Source organism: Streptopelia decaocto, assembly GCF_964273445.1.
Source record: "Streptopelia decaocto genome assembly, chromosome: 1".
NCBI classification, from domain to species: Eukaryota; Metazoa; Chordata; class Aves; order Columbiformes; family Columbidae; genus Streptopelia; species Streptopelia decaocto.
Genome location: NC_138663.1, coordinates 65,784,190 through 65,808,722, shown reverse-complemented (window position 1 = coordinate 65,808,722; position 24,533 = coordinate 65,784,190). Strand labels below are relative to the sequence as shown.

Genomic DNA, 24,533 nt, shown 5'->3' with positions numbered 1-24,533 from the left:
TTGGCATTTTGCAAGTCTTTCCCCAAATCCCCAAGTAACACACCCTTTACAATAGCTGTCCTTAATTTAGAAGAAAAGTGTCTTTATGCTGGTTTATCTTTTACAGACCAACAATACACTTCTCAGCTGTACCTCACTCTGAAACTACTGCTTGAACAAACTCAGTATCCCACATTATTGTTTGTAAAATTTGGGCCAGAAATAAGGACTTCAAATTTCATTTACATGGTTCCATATACCAAGATTAATAAAACATGTAGCAGTTAGCCTATCCTATTTAGAAATATCTTTCTCCAGACCATATCCTGCCTTTTTAAAGTGAAATCTTGCCCCTGGAGAAGTACAACGTATGTTGTAGAAGCCAAATTGTTTCTTTGGACAGCAGGACATTTACTTTTCCTCTCTTCTATTGACTGAAAAAAATAACATATATGGTCAGATGAAGAATATCTGTATATATGGCTCCTTGTTGACATACCTTACTGTTATCAGTGAAATTGACAGCAGATGTCTATGAAAAGATATTGGAGATATTTGGGGGGAAATATAAACAAATGAACAAAAAAACCCCCAAAACCAGCAATAATGAACCTATGGGACCTCATGGTATACAGGGAACTCCAGCATTTTGTCTTGGTCAATCCTGCTGTTGAACAATGTTGGAGAGAACTGTCAAAAAATGCCTGTTTGGTCATTATTGTTTTTAGATTGCACCTTATATGGGAGAATTGAGACAGCAACAGTGCAGGAAGAAGAGGCAAATGCTTTTTTTGTTTTGGAAGGGTAACTTCAATGTCAAAATTAAGAAAGGCAAACTTTTAGCTTTGAGGCGTCTTCAGGACTTGAAGACTTTACTCCATGTTTGGGGGTTTTCTTGCTTCTATTCCCTTTTGAAAGGTTTGGGTCATCTGCAGGAAAAGTGGAAAAAAAAGTGCACCTTGCTCATGGAGAGAACATAAACCCCTAAAATATGGCACAAAGAAGCATATTAGGGTTCATCTCAGAGAGTCAAATTCCACGTTTTCAAAATGTTTGTTGGAGTTCTGGAAGAATGATACTCACTAGCGGTATGATGTAAATCTTGAGTTTTCTACACTTGGCTTGTTTCCCTTTTCCAAGAACTGTTATATGTTGGAGACTATTTTCTCTACAGAATGTTGCCTCTAAATTAAGTGGTGTAATCTAATGTAAAGGTCCTTTTTTTTTTTTCTCTCTTTTTTTTTAATTAGATGTCTATAAAACATGCAGCTCTGTGTTTGTGAAGGATTGTATGTCTGTGTGTCATTACCTGATTTAGATCTGCTTGTTTTGTCCTGTATTCTTGAACTGCCTTATCTCTGGACACTGTTTTCACAAACTCTGACTCTTTTTCTTTCACATCTCCTTCCTGGATTTGCTGCTTCCTTCAGCCTCACCTCAAGGTCAGTATTCACTTTTAATAAGAGTGTTTGTAAGACTATTGTCTGTTCAGCTAAAACTGAGATCTCACAGAAGATTGCACATCAAATTGCATGATCTACTAAATAAAAGATCAGAGATTTGGTTAAGTCTTTGTAGGAGGATGGGTTGAATAGGGTACACATTTAGAAGAAACTTGTATTTAAAGAAAGAATTTATATCAAGCCACTGTAAATCAATGTTGTGGTGCACTGGAAAGAAAGGGGGAAACTTGCCAATGATGCTTTTCAAGGAAGAAAACTACAGGAACAGGAGGCTGAAGCAAGACGGTTTAAATATTATTGCTTTTACCTGTTACTTAAAGAAGAAAAAAGTTGAACATTAGCCGTATTCTCTGATACATGCTGTTGAGTACAAAAGTAGTTCCTTTAAAGTACTAGTCATCCAAACTCTAGCTGTTGGATTTTAATCATTGCATCTGTGTTTGAAACGTTGCGGTGATGTTGCAGAACTACTTTTGGTGCGGTTTGAGTGTGTTGTGCTGCCGGAAGGAACCAAGGGCTGAGGATTAAATTAGCAAGAGGGTAAATTTGTCAAAGGCACAAAGTGATAAACTACTGAAAAAACATTACGAAGAGACAACATATTTCAAAATCTTTCCGCCATGGCTCAATTTTTTATTTTTATATTCTACAAGCAGTTGCTAAACATAGATTTGTGATTTCAGTAAGGTAGCTAGGAGTCAGCGCTATGGCCCACTTAAAACAAGTCAGAGTAGTTGGTCTAATGACCCCCAGTTGCCCTTTAAAAGGCTCTGAAAGAATTTTGGATTCTAGTTTTTGCTGATAAAGTCTGTTTGGTAGAAAGCGTCCGTGACTCCTGACAAAGGAATGATCATAATTGTTTCAGGCAGTGTCTTTGCCCAAAAAGCCACTACTTAATGACTGAAGTTCTGAGTTATCAACCAACATCCGGCTTTTCTATTCCTGATTAACACTGTGAAAAATGCAGTGGTGAGTGGAATCCCACGATGCTGCGATGCTGCTGACGCCTTTAAAATGTGTCAGCGTTCTGACCTTGGTTTGGCACAGACATCACGCTTGTGGCCTTGGCTGCGTGTTTTCCTTCCTCCCACAAGCTGGAAAAAGATTGGAAGTTAATCGTGTTGTTGTCCATCAATACCTTCCGTATTCAGTGCATCATGCTGGCATACTTGTAATTGCTGGGGAGAGGAGGGCTGTCCTTGAGTGACCCTCTGTTTTTTAAGATCTCAAAACCAGAACTGCCAGGAAGCTCTTCTGCCCCATGAGCCTTCTCTGAAACACACAGAGTGTTTTCTCTTGCACGAACAGGGCTTCAGTTGGGTAGTCGGTATTTGCTGGTTGCCACCATGGGTGGAGTTTGATGTGCTTTTTCCGGCTGATAAAGTCCTAAGTGCTATAGAATCGGTCCATCAAAGATCTTTCTGCTTCAATCCATGTGGATACAGGTTTTTATCAATACCTGCACCTATGCTGGAATTCATGATGAACAATAGGAGAATCTGTTTTTAGGGTGTGGTTTGGATGTGTTTTTTCTGAGACCCGGAATGATTTCTCTTTTTCTATACAGTGTAACCATAACTTTTATTTCTCTCATTTAGACCGTATTGTAAAATTTGGCTAGAGAAGATATGACTGCAGTTTCAGGTGGCCAAGTGCTAGGTTCTTTGAAGAGTTTTCTGATAAGATGTTAAAGAGATTGTCCATTCTGTCCTTATAGTTTCTTACTGGGTTTATTGATTTCCTCCCTCCCCCCCCCCTTTTTTCTTAAATTGATTGTTATGTTGGCTAGTTGCTGAGATTTTCATATATTTGTTAAAACAAATCGAGAGTGTAAGGGAATAGGTGGAATGCCTGCTCTTGGAACTACAAAATCCCTGCTGGCCAGAAGCTAAATGAAAATATTCTCCTAAGGATAAGCAGGAAAATTATACGGGTTGCAGTAACTCTCGTTTTCTCTCGTGTGCATTTCAGTGAATCATAGAATGTCCTGAGTTGGAAGGGACAAGGATCATCGAGTCCAACTCCTGTCCCTGCACAGGACAATCCCACAGTTCACACCATGTGTCACTTGTCCAGTCTCTGATTGAACACTCAGGCTTGGGGCTGTGACACCTCCCTGGGGAGCCTGTTCCAGTGCTCCACCACCCTCTGGGGGAAGAACCTTTTCTTAAAGTCCAAGCTAAACCTCCCCTGGTGAGGGGGAGTTTTAGGTAGCCTAATTACTGTTAACTGCAACATACAAATGAATAGCCATTCTGTGAAGTTACATTCTACATTGGAAGCTACTATGGGAGCCATAGCTTTATTTTTCTCTTAATGGTGTAAAGCAGTTATCTTTTGTCAGACATCAAAGCAAATGTGTATTCCTGGAGAAGAACTGGATATGTGAAAAAATGTGCTAGGTATGTCTGTCTTCTAGAAATAGGAAGAAATACTCTGAATTATATCTGTTCTGATCAAAAACATCTTTGCTTACTGTAATCAGTGCAAAACCTGAATTTTCTGATCTATTAAGCTTTCACCATCCTTCTCCTGTTGATAAACCCAGTGAATAAAAACATAATAGTGTAATCTTCATCACTGTTGCTGTTGTGACATGAAACTACTGTCAGAAGTCTAAGGGCCTACAGTGGATGTCATACTGGTTCATAGTAAATAAAATAGTCTTGGAAGGCATGAGGATTAAAGCAGTTTTCCATAAGGAGTTTTTGCAAAGCATCTCTGTTAATGACAGCTTTACGTAAAGAACTTCCCAATGCTGAGCTCGAGAGTAACAAACCCATTAATACTCTTCTGGTGTCATTACTTGCTGCAGTGAAAAAAAATAGACAAATACCATATAGGCATATGCTACAGTTCTTTTACGTGGTTCTTATGTATACACATCACAAAAGTTGAGATGGCAAAAGATAACAAGACTGACAAAATCAGGTGCTATAGTGAGCAACTGAATACTTTTCAAGGAAAGAATTAGCTATATTGATAAAACAAAAGCAAGAATTCTAGCTTCAAATTGGGTAACAAACAGTTTAACTGCTTCCTTTTTTTTTCTTTTTTTTGCATTTAGCTTTTATTTACTTTTATTATCACTGTTATTTATATCTCATTTGCTGAATAACGTTGAACATGCTATTTTTCAACAATTTATCTTTGTAGCATAGCACTGGAATGGAAAAATAGCTGGAATAGTAGGACAGGGGGCCTCCCGCAGGAGGCTTGTCTGTTAGTGTCCTGCTTTCTGCTGTCAGATTTTCTAATGGTTGACACCACGTGGGTAATTGTACTGTCTGTCATCTTTTAAGCAAGTAATCCAGATATTAAGAGCAAGAAGTTTTCTGCATTTTTTGCTCAACCAAAGAGAATTTGATGCAATAGGAAGTAATAAAAATACATGGTAAACCTTATTTCTGCACAGCAAAGTGGTTTGGTGATTAGATGAGTACAGGCTGGTGGCATGAATCCAGATAAAAGTCCGCTGTGACTGTCCATGTAAAATAAAATGTCAGTGTGACAACTCATTATAGCCTTATAAAACTGAAGTAAAAACAAAGTACTAAATCTGAGGGGATTATTTTAGTTTTTTTTGCCAGAGTCCTAGATTTATGTTAAAGAGAACATGTCTAACAACTGAAGAAATATTTAAAACATATCATCCTTCTACAAGAAAATGGAAGATACTATTGCATAGAAAGCTAGGCAAATACAGGAACCTCAGTATACTATTCAATAATTGTTTAAAAAAAAATTGCAAAAAAAGGCAGAGTACTTAGTTACAGGCATGTAGCCTATGGTACCTGTGGGTTTCTCATTATGGAAATACCTTTAAAAACTGTGTCATATATCCAGGAAGGTGTGTATTTGAGTGCTGAGAAAGTGCCTGGGCAGTCAGGAGAAGTTTCACTGAAGTGTGGCAGGCTCTTCATACCTTCAGAAGACTCAGGTTTTCATTCTGCCACCATGCTGGTCATTAACCACATCAGGAAATGATGAAAATGTCAAGCATGTTGAGTCAGCAATGGTTAGTTTTAGCTCAGCAGAGGCCAATACATTGTGTTCAAAGAAGTTTCCATTTAAATTTCCGCAGTTGTCTCTAAAAACTAACAACCTCTAATAGTTGTTTTCTATTTAATATAAGTTTCCTTTGATTCTACTTAAAGCAAAAACGTCTTTATGGAATTCTTCACATTAAAAAGTACTCTGTGTGTAAGAGTTGTCTGTTCCTTGTAAGTCAAGCAAGTAGAGATGATAGTGGGGAAAGGAAGAAATGAAGACATCAGACTTGTTGGCTCTGAAAGCTGGGTGGTAAGGAGTAGTGCACAAAACAGAACTCTGATTTTCCTTAGAATAGATCACTGTCTTAGTCTTTTGAATTTGCTTTAGGTGTAGTGATTACCAGAGCTTTCTTCCTCTTTTTGAAGTGGCATCTGTAGCTTTTCTGTCAAAGGTCTGCTTTTCTGGCCTCATTTCACTGCGTCTTAACAAAGCAAAATTATTCACAGCTGTACATCATCACAGGATTCTCACTTTCCTGCAGTCTTGCATGATCTGATTTCTTTCCTATTCTCTGCTGAAATTAATTTAATTATATGGAATACCAATGAGTTGTTTTTGTGTTATTGCTCTGTTTTCCGTACGTGTATTTACAATGTGTGCAGATTTCCTGGGGGGATTCGAACTGAGGTAGCATTAGAAAGACACATGTCTGGATGTGGCACTAGGGGGGATGTTTGTATCTCAACAGTATGCTGTAAATTTTTAAAAGCCCCAAGTCAAATGCTCTAAGAGAACAGTAGAATCCCTCACAATTTGGTTTTTTTTTTCAGATATAACAAATATGTGGCTTTTTACCATACTATCTGAAGCATCAAAATACAACCTTATTTTTAGAAGATATTTTAAAACGTGTCTTTATGTTTATATATCCCGAAGTTAACAAGTTACCTAACATGTCATCATCAGAAGATTCACTGAAATTATCATTCAGATTTAATGCAACATTAAACATTTTGACTAACCCATATGTGTCATATCAAATTTAGTCAAAGGAATAAAATCCAAATGTTATTTTTCTTCTTCAATGTCTAACTTCTGTGCAAAAATTTATCCCCTCAAATGGCTAGATTTTTATTTCTATCAAAACTCTAAACACCAGGTAAAGTCAGGTGTAGGGACAGACAGTGAATTTATGTGACTATAGTAAAATAGTCTTCGTGCAAACATTTTCATAACTGACAGTACCAAAAGACTTAACAGACCCTGGGCTTGGCAATAATACAATACTTACGGAGAACTCAGTTGGACAGGAGACCTTTTTAAAAGGTCACTGAAAAGGATGAGGAGCTCAGTAAGCTTCTTTTCTTCCTTTTTTACTGATAAGGACTCGTTTCTATCCCTGAGCATAGTGACAGAGCCTGCAGGAGTGAAGCATTACCCATGGAAGTGGAAGACCAACTTATAGATCATTTAAACAAATCAGAAACATGCAGGTTGGTGGAATCCGATCAGATACATATAAGGTTGCTGAGGGAGCCAGCCGATGTCATAGGACTCTTTCTATCATCTTCAAAAACTTATGGCTGTCAGGAAAAGTTCCTCATGACTGGCAAATATCACCTCCATCTTCAAGAAGGATGAGGAGGATGATCCAGGGAATTGCAGGCCAGTCAAGTTAACTTCAGGTGCTGGCAAGTTTTTGGAGCGGGTCCTCCTGAAAGCCATCTCCAAGCACCTGAGGGTGATAGGGAACAGTCAGTGTGGATTTACAGGTGCAAATCATGCCTGACAAACCTGATTGCCTTCAGTGATGAGCTGACTGGCTCAGCACTGTTTAATGTCTTTTTAATAATGTCGCTGATGAGACACAATACACCTTCAAAATTTCATGGGTGGTAGCAAACTGAGGGGAGGGGTCCTATTTAGGGTGACCTTGGCAGGGTGGAGAAATGAACTGGCAGAAACCTCCTGAAACTGAATAAAGGCGAGTGCAAATCTTTGCACTTGGGATTGAATAACCCCCACATCTATACCAGCTGAGGGCCAACTGTTTGGGAGGTTGGTTCATAGAGAAGGACCAAGGGGTTGCTGAGGACAAGGTGAAGTAGAATCGACAATGTCACACTACTGTGAAGAAAGCCACATGCATACTGGGTTCTATTAGCAGATGCACAGCTAGCAGGTCAAGAAAAGTGGTTGGTTCCCTCTACTAGGCACTTGTGAGGCTGCATCTGGAATGCTATGTGAAGCCTTGGGCTTCCAGGTACCAGAAAGTTGTTGGGATAATGGAGTGAGTCCAGCAGGCAGGCCGGTGAGATGACTGGGTGCTAACAGCATGTGATATACAAGGAGGAGTGGAGGCAACTCAGTATGTTCAAGCCTAAGAAGAGGGGCCTCATGCGAGAACATACTGTGGTCTTTCAGCTGTCTAATGGGAAGGTCCAGAGAAGGCACAGCCAGACTCTTTTCAGAGGTGTTCAGTAAAAGGTTGAGAGGCAGCAGGCACAAATTGCAACATGTTCTGATCTAAGTTCCAATTAGATAACTGGCAGAAAAAATTCATAGTGGTAGCAGTCAGATACTGAAACAGGTGCCCAAAGAGGCTGAGGAGTCTTCACTGGAAATATTCAACACTCATCTGAACAAAGCCTTGTTTTGAGGAGGGAACTGAACCAAGTAACCTTCAGAGTTCCCTCAAACCAAAATTACTCCATGAATCTAGCTTGCTATGGTAAGTTAATCTGTATTCTAGGACAAACGTGACAATTTTTGTGTGCTTTTGGTAGGAATTTGCTGCATAATATTGACCTTAAAAAACAGGATAAACAATAATTGTCTTGTTTAATAGCACTACAAATGTATGAAAAGAAATAATTAAGAAAGATATGGGGGGAGAGGGGCACCAGTGCACCTCTATTGCATCACTGTGAAATGTGTGTCAATGTGATATTAATAGGCTTGTCCTTTCATAAATAATAATTTACCCGGATGTTTTTCATTCAAGATTTGATTTAGCTCTTCCTACTTCTGTCCCCTTCCTCCCTATCCCTAAACAAACATACTTTCAAACCTTATTGCTGTTAATAGTATCAGAGAAGATAAAATTGGAAATTGTTTCCCATGTTTTTTATATGCTCTCTGTAAGCTTCCCTTGCTGGCTGAGAGCTTTAGACTGGGACAGTGACCTTAGATGTGAAAGCGTGGGGGTTTACTAGTCCGTAGTTACCAGGTATGCTGTTGTGCCTCCTCATTCGGGTTGGAGGAACTTATTTCCATTTGCAGTATTCACATCCCCATTTGTCACATCTTTTCTCTTGCACAGGTTGTGGACAAATAAAATAGAGCACAGTTGGCTTTGTATCTTCTTCTCAGCTGTCCTGTTGAGGCAACATTTTTCTGCTGTGAGATTTTGAGCTGGCTAGGAAGTTACTCCTTGTGTTTAGTCTATGCCTGTGACTAAACTGAAATGTTACCTTTGTTCTTCTGTAACTTGTAAGGATCAAGTTCCATTTTTGACCTGCACACAAGGTGGCTTCACTGCTTCGGATGGGGCCATCGGAACCCTTGTGTTTCAGACGTGCCTTTCAGTACTTTATTCATCAATTGAGAGTATTTCTTGTTACCACTGGTCACTAGCTAATATTTTTCATCCTGATTGCTGTGAAACCAGCTTCCCTAACTGCCCTGTGCATCTTCTCTGCAAATAATTTCTCATCTTTTGGATGAAAAATATGCTAGATAAGCATAGATTTTTATTACCATCATACAGTTTATGGATTCAATGCACACTTCTATTGCTATCACTCAATCTGAAATCGCTCTTAATCACATTACTGTAAAATGAAAATAAAATTGCTTATCCATAAAATCCCAAGTAGGCTATTACAGATACTGCAAAATAAAAACATGCTTAACATTCTTATGCTAAGATTAAAGTGGTAAGCTCTTTTTTTCCCCTTTTCCTTTCTCTTCTATGGCTCTCTTCCTTTTTGTTGTCCTGACAGGGTGGTGTAGTCAACTATTCCTTCCTTCTGCATAACATGTTCTTCATTTGCAAACAGTAGAAGGCCCCTTTCATGCCGGAATATGTCAGCGTAACTAGCCAGTCTTTAAGTACTTCAGGTAATTCAGACAGATTTAATCATGCTCTCAGAAACTTACTTAATTTCCTTCTTATCCAGCATACAGGCCATTCTTCTTAATTAAGGGAAATATGTTTTTTACTTCCTTGGAGAACAAAATATTTCCAGTTGTCGCTTTCTGTTCATGACTAATTAACTCCTAGCTCTAAAGGGTAAAGTGCCACCTGTCCCTTTGGTGACTCAGCATACTCAGTTGCCCATAAAGTGTTTTTACATGGAACATTATTATGTATCTATTTACAATACTGACCAGATTATCTAGAAACTGGGAGCAAGGATGATGGTAGTTTTGGTGTGATAGTAGGGCTGGAGTGATTCAGTTCTAGCATCCTTCTTTCAGGCATTCTGGAATGAAATTGAATGAATGAGTAACCTATCTCCTTTAAAAAAAAAAAAAAAAAAAAGGTGAGAATAATTAGAAACTTGAGTTGCAAAATAGTCTCTGTAGATAGACCAGAAGAGCCTCATTTTGTCCTAGAAATTACAGCTGCCAACAACTGGCAGTTGCCAAGCTGGCGTGCTCAGTGCTGGCCTTGACAGAAGATGTAAAAGCTGCCATTCCAACAGAAAACTGAGGCTGCTTTCCTCCTAGTTCCTACTCCCCCGTGTTGCTCAGCTCCCTCCTCCCATGTAAACTTGTGACTTCTCAAAGCCTGGGATTTACTGTAGCTCGCCAGATGGTAGCTCTGAAAAGCATATGTTGTCTGCCTTAGCATTCAGCATCAGTCCAGCTTGTAGCTTTATCAGTCCCACTGGCACTAATAGCTCTGACCAGATTGTTTCCCTTCTGAATGCCAGCAAAACTCAGATTGTCTGCAAACTTCCCTTTGCATTTTATCTTGAGTTGTTCATGCCGTGTTTGATGAAGTAGTTAGTAGTTTTTTACTACTAATTCCTCCTATCAGTATATATGAAGGGTGCAAGGGCAAACACTTTTTCGATATTTCATATGTCAACATATTTTAAAGGATTGGTGTCCCATTAATCAACATAAAGTGTCTTTTAGCATTGCTTGGTTGCTCCTTCTTTGGCACCTTGCACAGAAAATCTGTTTTTCATCATTTCCTTTTAGGCCATCCTGTGTGAATAAAAACCTGAGAGAGATCAGTAAGTAAAGTTACGAGTAAAGACTCGATTAGGCTACTGCAAAATGACGCATTCTACTGCAAAAGTGACCACTGACTTGAAATGTGGGGGAAAAAAAAGGATTTTTCTGGCACATTTAGAGTACAACACTTACATAATAACTGCAACATTTAATGTAATCTCTTCTTAAAGGAAATGTTTCATGATCGTGTCTCCCAATCAAAGGGACTGTCTACCTGTCCACTACTTTATGAGTAATAGGCATAGTTTTTGTAGAGATGGTGCGGTGGCATTGTATAAAGGTTATCAGTGAGATGCAAATAACTGCTGCTTTTTACTTATTGTATGACATGTCTTCTTCCCTTTTTCGTATCTCTTGCTTTCAGCACAGATTTCACATTTTAATATGGAATGCGCAGATGTATATGCGCCAAGAGGTGGGGCACAGCAAACAGTTTTTGACACTTTGTTTCCTTTGACTGTTTATTTCCATGTTCTTTTTGAGTATGCGTGGATCATATGAACAAATAATAGCTGAAATGTAGCTGAAGAAGTCTGCATTGTATTTTAGAATTCTTAAAGCTTCAAACATTATTGTAACATGGGCAAAAACCTTATAGTGTGAACAAAACCCAAACATTTGGAAGGTAATTTTTAAGTATTACTGTATTGGTTAATGTTATATAGAGCAGATGAGTACACGCTATTCCAAACTTATTCTGTCTTTTTCTCCTAAATTATATTGTGAATCTTCTGATAGCATCGTCTATTTTCCCACCCTTACTTATACACGTACATCACATTCTTGTTGAATGCATTCCACTTTCCTGAAAATTACTCCCTTTCTCTGTCTGTAAAGCAACTCCCCAAACTCAGAACCATTCTCACCGTCAAGTTTAAGTTTACTGTCCTCAAGTTGTCTTCTATTAGCTGCAGTTCAGATCCCATCCAAACCAGAGTGCTGCCCTCCCTCAGCCTCCTCGTGCACCCAGATCAGAACCAAAGATTTCCTCAGCACCTCTTAAACTGAAACTTAGCACCACCAGTGAAGGTTTCTTGGTGTTCTTGTGCCCTTGTTTTGGGAAGTGCAGGAGGAGCTGTGGGTATCAGCGCTGCTTAACCTATAAAACTACAGCAATTCCTGCCTCTTGCTGGTGTCAGTACTGCATCTTCTGCATAGTTCTCCAAAGCTTATGGCTTTATTCCTGCCTAAGCTGGGTATTTTGCTAGTGTGTGTGGCTCTGCGTTAATGTCCTTCCATGTGAAAGAAGAATTTAAAAGATTTTAAAGATCTTGTTGCTCTGAAGGTTCGGGAAGGGTGGGTTGTGCATGAAGACCTGGAAGGCCAGTTATGAGGTGCAGTTTGCTGTAGGAGAGCGTATCAGGGGTACATGCATGGCAGATCAGCTTGATTGTCTTCTCTCCTTCAGAGGGACTGAAGGAGCTTCAGGAGCACATATGAATTGTTAGTAGTTTTCCATTACAGATGTAATCTTCCACAGATATATTTGTATCTCTTTTTTTTTTTTAATTAATTGACAGAAATACATCTTATTAATTTGCAAATACCTTCAAGGAAAATGTAATCCTAAAGCAAGACACAGTGAGTTTGATTAAAACAACACAGCTTTTAATTTTTTTGAATAGTTTAAAGGGTCTGTATGCAGCTACATTCTTCCTGACACCTGTCTGCATAAGCAGAAAGCAATCAACAACAAAAAAAACCACCAAAACCTTTAAAGGAATTTCAGCTGATTTCTTGAAAATTGCAAAGAAGGCGGCGTGTGTTTTGTTCTGCATCTTGGAATAGTGGAGGATGCTTTTTGAATTATAGGTAGAGAAATTTTCTTTCAAAGCAGAAAGGGACTGGAACTCTTGTCTTACTGCATCCTGTTTTGACTGCAGCCTCAGTAATTCTTTATTAGATTTTTCAACCCTGGTTATGTCTCTCAAACTGTGATATATGTCTCCCTATAAAAAGACAGATAATTTACAGAAAATATATGAGATTCCTGTTAGGAATATTTTTCTTGACGGTAAAGGCAGTTGTTTGTTGATCTTTCTTAATGATTATGAGTGTTCCCCAATTACTTGGAAGATTAATTCATGTTAGGGAAGCAGAAAAGATCTCAATGACAGGCTACATCAAGGCAGTTGTCCTGGTAAGGGGATCAGCTCAATTAAAATCTTAGGTTTGCCTCTTTTGTCTCAAGGTCACTACATAAAAAGTAGTTCCCTAGAGTAGTATAGTTATCTAGATAAAGAATTTATCTTCCTCGTCAGATACTCCAAACTAGAGATTATTTAATTAACGAACTTCGTGATCACTGGAGATACCAGTGAGAGTATATTTCAAATGTCTGAAGCGTGGGGCATCTTGTCACTGAATGTTTTTTTATTCTGTGATCCTTCAGAATATATTAAAAAAATTAATGTATTTGTTCAAAATGCTCACGGATATACTTACTAGTTTTGTAGCAGATCCACTTACTGTGTAGTGGCAGAAATTCCTCCTCAAATGCATAAGCCAGTAACCTTGTCCATGCACATTACCAAGGCTATTACAGAAACTGATGAAGACGATTGTCTTATGTGTTGCTTGCAACACTCTCAGAGTTCTTCAGAAACCCAGTGGCATTCGCTTGCAAAGTATTCCTAGTTGTATTCTGGAGTCCTGAAGCTGACAGACTGAGAAGACAGTATTACAGCTATATCAGAGAAGGAGGAACTAAGCCATCTGCACTATTTAGATAGGCCATTCAGCCCCGTATGTGGTATATTTATTATAGATAATGCTGCTGTCCCACATTTTCCAGGCAGTCAAAAGTCTGTAACAAATCATCTCAGTGGGCACTATTTGTATTAACCTGATGTGAGTTGTCAAAGCCAGGGCTACAGAATGTATTTCGTAAGAGGACATACCTCTTAATAAATCAATTTGCTAAGCACCCAAAAGAAATATGCCAAGCATGTCATTCTGAGAGTCTTTGCAGTCTTCATTCCTTACCAGAGATTGGTCTCACCCAGCGGATACCAAAATAGAGCTGTGTACTTCCCATCTCAGATTCTCACGATAATGAAGATGCTGTAGGAAGGTACAGTTTGATGAATGTGATAACACTCCTTTTCAATCAACCCCATCCTTTTGCATGCATTTCCCAGTACTGTCTATTGCAATGGCCAACTTAGGATCAGGTTGGGTACAGCTTGAAAACAATTTTGTTTTTAAAAAGATAAGCTAAATTGTGTAAGATTTTTATTTGGGTGTCTCAGCAACATAAAATCATCAGGCTTCTAGCCCTGAAATCGACCAGTTTATGTTTTTTTCAGAATGGTCCTGCTAGCATCACTGACCTCACATCATTTTCTTAGAGCAAGACTGAATGTTCTCATGCATGTTTTTCTTTTATATCAGAAATCCTCTTCCACTGAGTTGGTACCTTCACTGTGTTTTCTTTTTTGTCCTTGGCAACTGCTCAGTTTAATACCTTTTGCTGAAGACTGGATTTTCAGGAGCTGTCAGCTTGTAAGATGTATCTTGATTCTTTAACATACACTATTTCAAAACGATGGGATAATATCAACTCTCATCCCAAATTTCTGCAAGTTTTTAAAGAGGACTTGTCTCTTTTGATAACTTGTATAGTATATGCTGTAAGGCAAGCATAAGCTACTCTAGCGTACTTCTTAAATTCTTTGCTTTTACAATTTTGTTCTCCTTACATTATATTTAGTTTTTGGTTTTGTTTCAATGACTGATTTTTACATTCAATTTTTTTCTTTTAATTATTGGTTACATCAGGTGTTATTCTAGAAGGACTGGAAAGATCACATACCCGTATGAAAGAAAACAACTGCTGTATTGTAATTTGTTTTCTTTTCTGGCTAGCGGGACTGCAGTTAAAAGAGACACGTGTGATCTTAGATCACAAAAACACACTCTGAAACCTCAATAAAATGCCATTCATAAGGAAGATTTTATTGCTGTTTAGAAAATACTTTTTTCAGCCAAATGGTGCAGGTCTCTTGACCAGAGAGTGACTGGCTGTGTGTGATCTGTTCACTGGGCGGTTGGCCCGTGCACTGGAGTTAAAGGTAAAAAGAACAGCACCTTTGGGAGTTCTTCCCACACTGCTAGGGCCAAATTCAACTAACCCAGCATGTTGCAGGGAGAAGGAATCTACATTGAGGCCTAATCAACCATTTTATAAATGTCATTTTTGGCTTTGCATCTGTTTGCTCAGTTAACAAAAGCAGAAGTAAAAATACAACAGAACATACTTATTTGTTGAACTACTGAATGCTTTTATTAAGGTCCTTAAAGCATTAGTATTTTTCTTAACAAAGGAACACCCATATCATTATCTTACAGATTTTTTTCAGAGTTCACCTTAGTTTTATTTTTAATGCTCCTAGCTTCTATAAAAACTAGACTTTGCAAGGCTTTAAGGTTAAAGGTTTCTTTTCTAGTTCAAATGCTGTCAACTTTCAAAAATAATTACGGAACTTGATATATAATAAATTTGGTATTTAATCTCAGAAGCCCGATTTCAAGTTTGACATCAGTTATGAAATTATGGTAATTATTCATCATTTTCATCACACAACTTGCTTCCTAATAAATAGATACTGGAAATTTAAATATTTGGGAAGCTGCACATTACTTTTCTTAGGGTTTTTTTATCTGCACATTACTGGGGTGAATGGATCTAGTGGATCATATCTACAAAAGTAGAATTATGGATTGGTGGAAATGTGAGTGTGCTATAGATGTTTATCTGAAGTTTTTAGTGTCTTGGTTTTAGTATCTTGCATCTGGCCCTGTCTGAAAGCGGACCTTTAGTTTGCTTAATTTGATATGGGCATGTTGCACTAAAATGAAGACACTTCTGTTAATATCTGCTTGTAATATCTCAGTTTTAGCCAGTTCATTAAGTTGGTATTTTCTTCCATTTATCTTGACAGTGTGAAGGCAACAGCATTTGACTTTACCATTGTTTGTGTGTAATTGGGCTACTGCCTCATGACTGGAGTGTAGCCTGGTTTATTCAGATTTTGTTCGATCAAGCAATTGAAGGAAAAAATTTTATTTTCCCTGAAATAGATTATTGCTTAGAGCATGCATTTGAGACAAGTGCTTCTCATCCTCGGTTAGATTTCTCTTTCTATTAACACATTTATTAGGTACCTTTCTCTCAATTCACTAACTGTGGATGCTGTGCCATTTCACTGTATCGTAAGGAAAATTGTTTCCATAAATGAGTGTTCCCCACTGGTCGCTGAGAAATAACATTTCACAGTGGAAGCACCTGTAGCATTCAGATTTAGCATTCACGGTTTTGATTATATTTCTTTGTCTTCCGCTAGACGAAATCAGAGATGAATAGAAGAAGTGAAAAAAAAAGTATTACCCTATATTGCATGTTATGTGGCCAAATGTGAGAGGTGGTTGTGTTTGATAGTTGACCCATTTTACCTCAGAGAAGCTTCGGCCTGAGTTTGAAGGCCTGTAGTTGCTCACACAGGTAATTCTTAACCCGGAGGAAAGAAGGCAAGAAGTGTGGAGTTGAGATCAGCTTCTGGTCTTTGACTTCCACACCTCTTGATTCATACACTATCAGGCTCCTGTTCCTAAAATTTGGGGCAAGCTGGTTTCCCATAGCCTGTCTAGTCTTCATCCCTTGCCCCCTCCAGTGCTGATCTGAACACACACTTTGTTTTTAAAAATCAAAGTTTCCCAGCTTCAGGAAATGAAGTCCACCCTCCCCATCTCTTAAAGCCACTGTGGGACTTCTTGCTCGCATACAGCAGACCAGTTGAATTTTCAGGGACTGTTAATATTTTCATTGGCTTATGTTACCTTGTCATATAAATGGCACAGAACAGTGAGGAGCAGTGTAACAAAATGATCACAGATTGTGGGAGGAGACGCTCACAAGCAGAAGTAACTTGAATGTGGAGTTTGCCAGCTGTGCATCTGAACAAGAGCAACTCATTGGAAGTATGTTGTTTGGTTTATTTTAGCTGGGATGCTATGTACAATGGAGGCGGTAATATTGAACCAAGCTTTTTGAAAAGCATAATGAACTTATGGTTTCTTTTACTTAGTAACTTAATGCACTATTTTTTGGCTCTAGTCTGACATTGAAGAATAGCAACTAATTACTTAGGAAGCTGGGATTGCTACGTGCAGCCCAATGAAGCAAAGGAAGAGGCCCAGTTAACACTTACTGTTTTTAAAAAAAGTAAATCCAGCCATGCTAAATTCCATGTGGATCTTCAGCAGTGTGTAACTTCCCTGATCCTAATTTTTCAATGCGTAAGATAGGGAACTTTGTTCGGCCTTTGGCAATTCTCCTTTGACTGTCAATCAGACACTCAGTTGCGGTGATGGGACTGTGTGATGTGGTTGGTCCTGTTTCCTTCATCACTTCTGTAACTTCCTTTCATCACTTTTATTTTTTTCTTGAGGTTAAGCAATTAGGCTTTCCAGACTCTGCCATTATTCTCTGTGGTCTGGTGATCAACCACTAGTAAGGTAAAATGAGATTTGAGTGACTAAGAGCTAAAGCAAAACCTTTCAATACAGGGTTTTTTCATATTTTCAAAACAAAGTAGCATTTTTGGGAAGAATTTCTCCTTGGCTTCCTTCTGTTATACTTCCCAGAATGTAAATGTTTTACTTTCTGTACCAAATCTAAAAAAAAAAACCAAACAAGCAAAACCGCACAAACAAACAAACCAACCAAACAAAAACCCACAACCCTCTATGTGTTTATGATCTTTTAAATTCATAAGTTAAGGTTAAGGATATGGCCAACTGAAATATTTGGTGAGGCAGACCTTAAAAACAAAGAAGTGATGAAGGAGATGGTGAGGGTAATGTAGTAAGTTGGACACTTTCCTGTGAGTTTTAAATCAGTCTAGCTCAGATCACTAGCATCCCATTGTTTTGATGTTTTTGGTTTTTGTTTTCAGTAAAAATTTCATTTTTTTTTTCTCACCCATGTAATCATTAATCAACAAAACTGCTCGTAAGGGTCTGAGCAACTTAGCTGAGTGTTTCCTGCCTTCCAGCATTTCCTTCTGGAATTTTTTCCCATTATAGTGCGTTTTGCGCTCTGACCTGAATTGCTGTAGTATTACAGTCTTTCAGATGGCTGCTTCATTTCATTCCAGGAGTGAATAAATGCACTCCTGTGTCTCTTAGGACTACAAAGTGCTTTTAGGTCTTCTGCAAGGATATCAACTTCCTTGAGTTGGGCAGCATAGGGGCAGGTGCTGATCTCCTCTTTCTGGTGACCAGCGGTAGGACACAAGGAAATGGAGTGAAGCTGCATCAAGGGAGGTTCAAGTTTGGCATTAGGAAAACGTTCTTCACTGAGAGGGTGGTCGGTCTCTGGAACAGGGTCCCCATGGAAGTGGTCATGGCACGAAGCCTGTCTGGACGATGCTCTTTGTCTTATGGTTTAGTTTTAAATAGTCCTGTGGGGAGCAGACGATTGGACTCCAATGATCCTTATGGGTCGCTTCCAACCTGAGATATTCTATGATTCTGTATTATAGACTGTAGAATCTAGTAAGTCATAATACAAGGCAAATTGGCAGTTTTAAACTAAATAATATCTTGCTTCATTGAATACAGTTTTCTTTGCAGTTTTTTTCAGTAATGTTGAATATTGTACCAGTTTAACTTATGTTGAGGAACAAAGTGTTCTTAAAAGCAAATGAAGTTCATCTATCCACCAGGATTAGTAGCTGCAGCAACAGTGGACTGTCCTGTGGGTGGTGGTAATGCTACGTCAATGAAGGCTCAAGCTAAACAATCTTTCTGACATGGCTGACTGACACATAGAAATATTTTCTGAGTACCCAAGTCAGATGAATGAAACAGGCTGTTCCTATAGCTGTGCACAAGATCTGTATATTTTTTCCTATTCCGTGTACTCATTAGGTGAAATATAGTATGTGCGTATACATTTTGTCTTGAAGGTAAGCTTCTCTGATGGTTCGAATGATCTGTAAATGTTTACTTGGATTATTATAAAGACACTGCTACGCGTTAGCCACATAACTGCAAAGGAAAAAATATATTAAAATATAATTTTAAAATTCAAATTAACTTACGCATATTTTCAGTTAACATTTTGTCACCTTTTATTTTAGAAGAAGAGCATTTGAAATTGTGCCAGAAAAGATAACCAGATGAGGATAATAGTTTATGTTACATTAACATGTGGCATGAATATCCATATGAGGAAAGAATTAACAGCTTTATATGCTGATGTACATTACAATAAAAGATAGTGAGATTAGTATTAAAATGCAAAAACATATTCATGTTAGTACAGAAAAATAATTTCATAAAAGCTTTAATAAACAGTAAGGCCTATAAAGCAATTAATCTTACTAGGGAGGAAAACTCTTGCTTATTCTGATTGTTTTCATTCATTTCCTATAGTGTTCAGCTATACCTCATCACTGGAAATTCAGGAGTTTCGCAGAGAAGTGGAAAGGTGTGGCTTTTTTAATTGGTGGAGCTCTGTGATTAAAAAGGGGTAAAATCATAGAAAATTAATAGTTCTTTTCAGTGTCCAGATTGAGAAATTTTATGGGTTTCTTTCAGCAGGTGTTGTGCTTAAATTAGGCACCCAAAATCAAAGGATGTGAAATGACTGATTCTGAAAATTTTGGCCTGTCTTTTGTCGAAAGACTTCGCATTTTATTTTTCTAAATTAGAAGCCTGATTTTGTTTCCACTTCCTTTTCTCTAATATATTCATTGTAACAGTACTTGACGTGACATATTGTGAAATGGAGAAAGATTCTAAGCAATGGAAAAGATTTTTCATTTCCAAGTGTTAAATTTTTTAGGATCTGTACCTCAAAAAAAGTAATTATCTGAAAATTGCTATTAAAAAATGTAAAAGAAATTATTTCCAAACTGAGTGGGATTCTTCACTGTAAATCAGTATAATAAACATTCTCATTAGATGATTCTTGTTTTATATATGACTAGAAAAGTTTTTACTATTTGATTTGAGGGTGACTCTGAGAACAAACCTCTTCTGAGATGAGGTAGTTTTGCTTTTGTTAGTTTTGTTATTGCTTCTGCTGGTTCCAGTGATATTCTTCTTTCAAGCTTTATCTCATTGAATGTGACCCGGCTCTCCGGTTTTTATTCGAATCACCAGCATTCTTTTCTGTCTCTGTAGTCCCATGTTTCAGAAATTCGTGTGCTCTTTATGATGAGAATTCCACATTTACATGAGGAATTGGTGTTTACTCAGTTACTGTACATGCTAACCTGCACCATCATTGCAATTAATTCGTGCTATCTCTAATCATGTGCAGTTTTTTCAGTTTTAATAAAAATTCTCTTTCAGATGAAGGATTTCTTTAAAACTTCACTGTCCCTTTGACAGGGTTATGTGCTGTATATATGTGTAATTGCATTCAAAAGAGCTAAAAGAACAGTAAGTTCACAAAATGAAGCTCTCAAACTGAGGGAATTCCAGAGCTTTGTTTCTTTCTGCAGTCCTTATTAGTGTCCTTGTACACACAGATTATGGCAAATCTTTATTTTCCTCTTGACTCTCTCCTCATAGGATGTACCATTTGCAGCGTGCTCACTTAAGGCACATATGTTCTGTATTTTATTGTTCCAGTTCAGTATGTGGTCCAGTTCTGCACATTGTTCAGTGGTGGTATGAAGATGTTCTATAACAACCATGTTATATTTCGTTGTTCAAAACAGTAACAGAACTGTCTTACTGAGCCATGAATTCGATGATTCCTATTAATGAAGCTTTTGAGGTCTGTTGATATTAAAAATGTATGTGTGTATTTAAATATTTTAAAAATAATGTTTGTATATATGAAAACATTATTATCTGACTTTGAAGACTGAAAGTTATCTGACAGAGAAGAGGATTCTTTACAGAACTGCACCATGGATTCTTTCATGGTGCAAATGTTCAAGGGCTCTGGGCTTGCATATGCTAAACGTTTTACACAATTACCTGCGTGAAGTATTGTAACAGTGAGAATTATCATTTGGTACTGGGGCATTGAGCTAAGATGAGATGAGTTTTCATGCATGGAATATCTGCAAGCCTTTTAGATTTATAGATCTCAAGTTTGACACAACCTTCTCAGTTTATATAGTTAAACAGTTGGGGAAATTTTGGCTAATGCCATAGATACCTGTATCGTTTGAAAGGTTTATTGCCCAACTTTCGTTGCTTTATGACATTCGAATTGTGGAGTTTTAGTTCTATCCTGCAGATGAATTCAAGTTTCCAAACAGTATGATGGTTATGAAGATTGAGCTGAGTATTACAAGCACTAGCTGATTTCAAGATGTCCATCTCTTAAACTGCTTTAGGAAAGCTTGAGTTTGTCTCAAAATATCCACCTAGCATATTAGAAAGACGTTAATTTCAGGTCAGACATGAGAAGGTGATTGTCAATAGTATATATCTTTATAATTACTCCTTTCTTTGAAATACATCTTTTGTCTGAAAACGTTTTGGACCATGCAGGAGATTATCTACTTCAGACATATTTTGATGAGGATTGTGGCTTTATTAGTATTGTTGTCTCTTATCTAACCAGTAGATTACAGTAATGCAGATCAGTTTCCCAACAGGTGAATATACGTTTGCAAGTTAATAAAAAAAGAATTATTTTCCCTAATTTTAATTTAGAAGTTGAATGTGTTAGGCTTACATATTTTCATTTTCTGCATTGACTTAGCTGTACTTTCTATGTTTATTTTACTGGACAGATAGAACTGTGTATTGTGCAAGCTGGGTCAGTGCCAACATAATATTTCCAATAAGTTGTTTAATCACTGAACAAGTCTGCTTTCAAACTGGGCAATGCGCCCTTTGCCAGTGTGCAGCACTGGGTTAGAATAACTTAACAATTATACTGGTTGTGTTTGAAAAGCATCCTGACTCACAACAATTGCAACTGTTGGACAAGGTAGTTAGTATGCCAATAATTTTTTAACATCATCAGAAAAGGACTTGCTTTTTTTTCTTGGTCTCTGGAGGCCCATCAGCACTTTTTCACACTAATAGAAATTTGTTTAGCACCAAGGAAAATTTGCTGTCTTTGCAATTTTCCCAGCTCCAGTTGGCTTACATTGCCAAAAGCAGAGCTCAGCGTTGAACCTACATGTTTTTGGGAGAACTCAAAGCACTCATTAGCCATATGCCACATAATTTGAAGATACGTGTTGCAAAGAGATACGTTCTTGTTCTTGATTGTACTTCTGTCATGTGTTCTGAAGAAAATATTAAAGCAATTGTTTGTGATCTCTTCTAAAAGTACTTCTGAAACAGAGAAGAAACAGCTTCCCTCTCTATGTGGATAACATACCATATAGGAAGCTAGTATATGATTCTGCTTTCTAAACAGTAAATTAAAGAGCCATCTCTACTACTTGCATGATGTTTTGGGGAAATCTTGCAACCAAAGAATCTGTCTTTTATTCCAAAATCCAAACTCCAGATATAATTACAGAGAAAAGGGCTGAGGAAGCAAAGCTAGCCTGCTTTGTTTTGATTGGACTAAAAGTTTAGACTTCAGTTCTCTGTGGTCGGGAGGCTGAGATTAAAGGGTCTGTAATTAGATTCAATGCTCCTTGTGTCTTAATGCCCAGAAAGGCCAAACCCTGGCTGCAGGCAATGGCAGTTGCCAGGATCATCAAAAATAATTCATAGATGCAAGTGAAAAGGAAACTATACGCACTTTTTGAAATAGTTTGTTCTTCCTTGTTCTGTCTTGTTTCTGTAAAAAGAAAGGATAGAAAATCCCTCAAAATATCTAGTAAACAACTAGAACTTGAGGTTGAAAAGAAATAGTTTTACTTCTGGAAACAGATTGCTTTGATCTTGTAGGTAGTCCCCTGTATTCAAGTCACGTTTCATTAGTTTTTCCTTCAGATCCTCCTGTTTTCCTTGCATTAGATAAAGTGGTACCCAAAGCAAAATAGGATATTAGATGTCTGCATTTTATATGTACATGAGTGTATGAACAGAGAAGAGATTTCTAGTCCCAAGAGGGCAGGTGCATCTTTTGATTAATAGCTTATGCCAAATAATAATTAAGGTTTTCCCTTCAGAAGTTTCTACATTTGGGTTAATGGTAATACGCAAAATGAAGTGGGGGTTTGAGGCTGAATTAACAGTTGAGGGTAACGCTTGAGGATGAGTTTGGCATTGATGACCTTCTGCAAATGAAATGGTGGTACTTGAGGGCTCCCCTGTTCCCCGGTCCAACTCACCAGTGCTGGGGCTGACAGCAGGCCTGCTCTGGACCACGTGCTGAGTCCTCTTCTCTTTTACAGGCAAGTTAAAGATCAAAATAAGAAAGTAGCAAATCTGAAGCACAAAGAGCAAGTGGAGAAAAAGAAGAGTGCACAGATGCTGGAGGAGGCCAGGAGACGAGAGGATAACCTTAATGACAGCTCCCAACAGCTTCAGGTAACATGGGAATTCAATTAAAGCAATGTGGCCCATCAGCCGGGCTCAGCTGACTCGCTCTCCGCTGTAATTCCTGATCCCTTTTCATAGCTGTTACCTAAGAAATTTGTTACTGATTGTTTAAAAGGACACGTCTATCTCAGAGTGCTTCAAAGAAAGCAGCCTCTCTCAGTTGCCTTCATAGTCTACTCCATTTTCATAAAAGGGTAAACTAGTTTTAACTGTTAGCTCCATTATGAAGTGCATCATTGGAATAATTTTATCATTTTGGTATTGAGATTGGTGTAGTGTTTCTTTCTTCGCTGCTCTTCTAACAGCTTTTTTCTTTAGCTGTTTTGTGTATTTTCCCAGCTGGCTTTACCTTATATTGGTGCCTTCAGTAAATGAGAGATGACCAAGTAAGTATTCTTATAGTGAATTGAAATTATTGTGGAATAACTGGAGGACCATGTTTTCTGTGTTCACTCATCCTTGTTTGACAGCAAAATCCTACTCTACCCCATGAATTCTTGGTATGCTTACTAGTCCATTTGCTTTATTTTCTAAATTGTAACATGCTGCAGCCCCACAGATTTATCTGGTTACCTCAAATCCACCTAGGCATATAAAAGTCACTGGTATGAAAGCAAGTCAAATATTTCTCCATGTGTTATTAGCTGTAGATGTTTTATCAAATGGTAAGTTTTCAAGTGCTGTCATAAAAATGCTAAAGTATTGCCATGAAATAAAGCAAAGATACCATGATGATAAGTGAGGAGATGATAGATATTTTGCTATGATTTATTTAATTTACAAAAATGACTTTCCTTTTGGTCAGTGAAAATAAACATGGAAACGGTACTCTACCCTTGAGGTCTATTAAAATAATTTTTAAAATCTTTAGAGAGCAAGCCTTCTCATAGGCGTTTTCCTTTGTTATCTTAGGTTAAATCCCATTTCTTGTTACCAGCTAGGTATCTTAATACGTCTACAATGAAGACACAGAATAAACTGTAATAGTTCACTAGCAAAGATAAATCCCCTCCATAACGTGAACAGATACTTCTTTGTTCTGTGGAATTCCAGGAAGATGGTTTCAGTCCTTTAAGAACTTTTGAAGAAACCAAAGAAACATGTGTCCATGTGGAATTCTCTCACATGAACCATTCTGAGGTTTTCCCCCTCAATACCAGTCCTATATATGTAGGGCACTGAAATAGTTAAGCTCCAACTATATGAAAATTATGTCATAACTGCAGACTTTTATAAAAGGCTGGGATATGGGATTTCTACATCTGCTAATGGGTTTTGTGGCAATTCTATGGCAATCCACAAGGCCCTCGTTTTGTGGCAGCTTAAGTTTAAATAACACAATCCTCCTTGTATTAATAAAATGTC

General features: G+C 37.8%; 1 protein-coding gene across 8 annotated transcripts in view; it reads left to right on the top strand.

Moving 5' to 3' along the window:
- Nucleotides 1–24,533, top strand: part of ERC1 (ELKS/RAB6-interacting/CAST family member 1) — a 289,471-nt gene that overhangs the window by 131,428 nt on the left and 133,510 nt on the right. For all 8 annotated transcript variants that reach the window (XM_082042960.1, XM_082042957.1, XM_082042956.1 and 5 more), the window contains one exon: nt 23,021–23,156. In XM_082042960.1, coding sequence (XP_081899086.1) covers nt 23,021–23,156 — 136 coding nt within the window. The remainder of the gene's footprint in view (nt 1–23,020; nt 23,157–24,533) is intronic.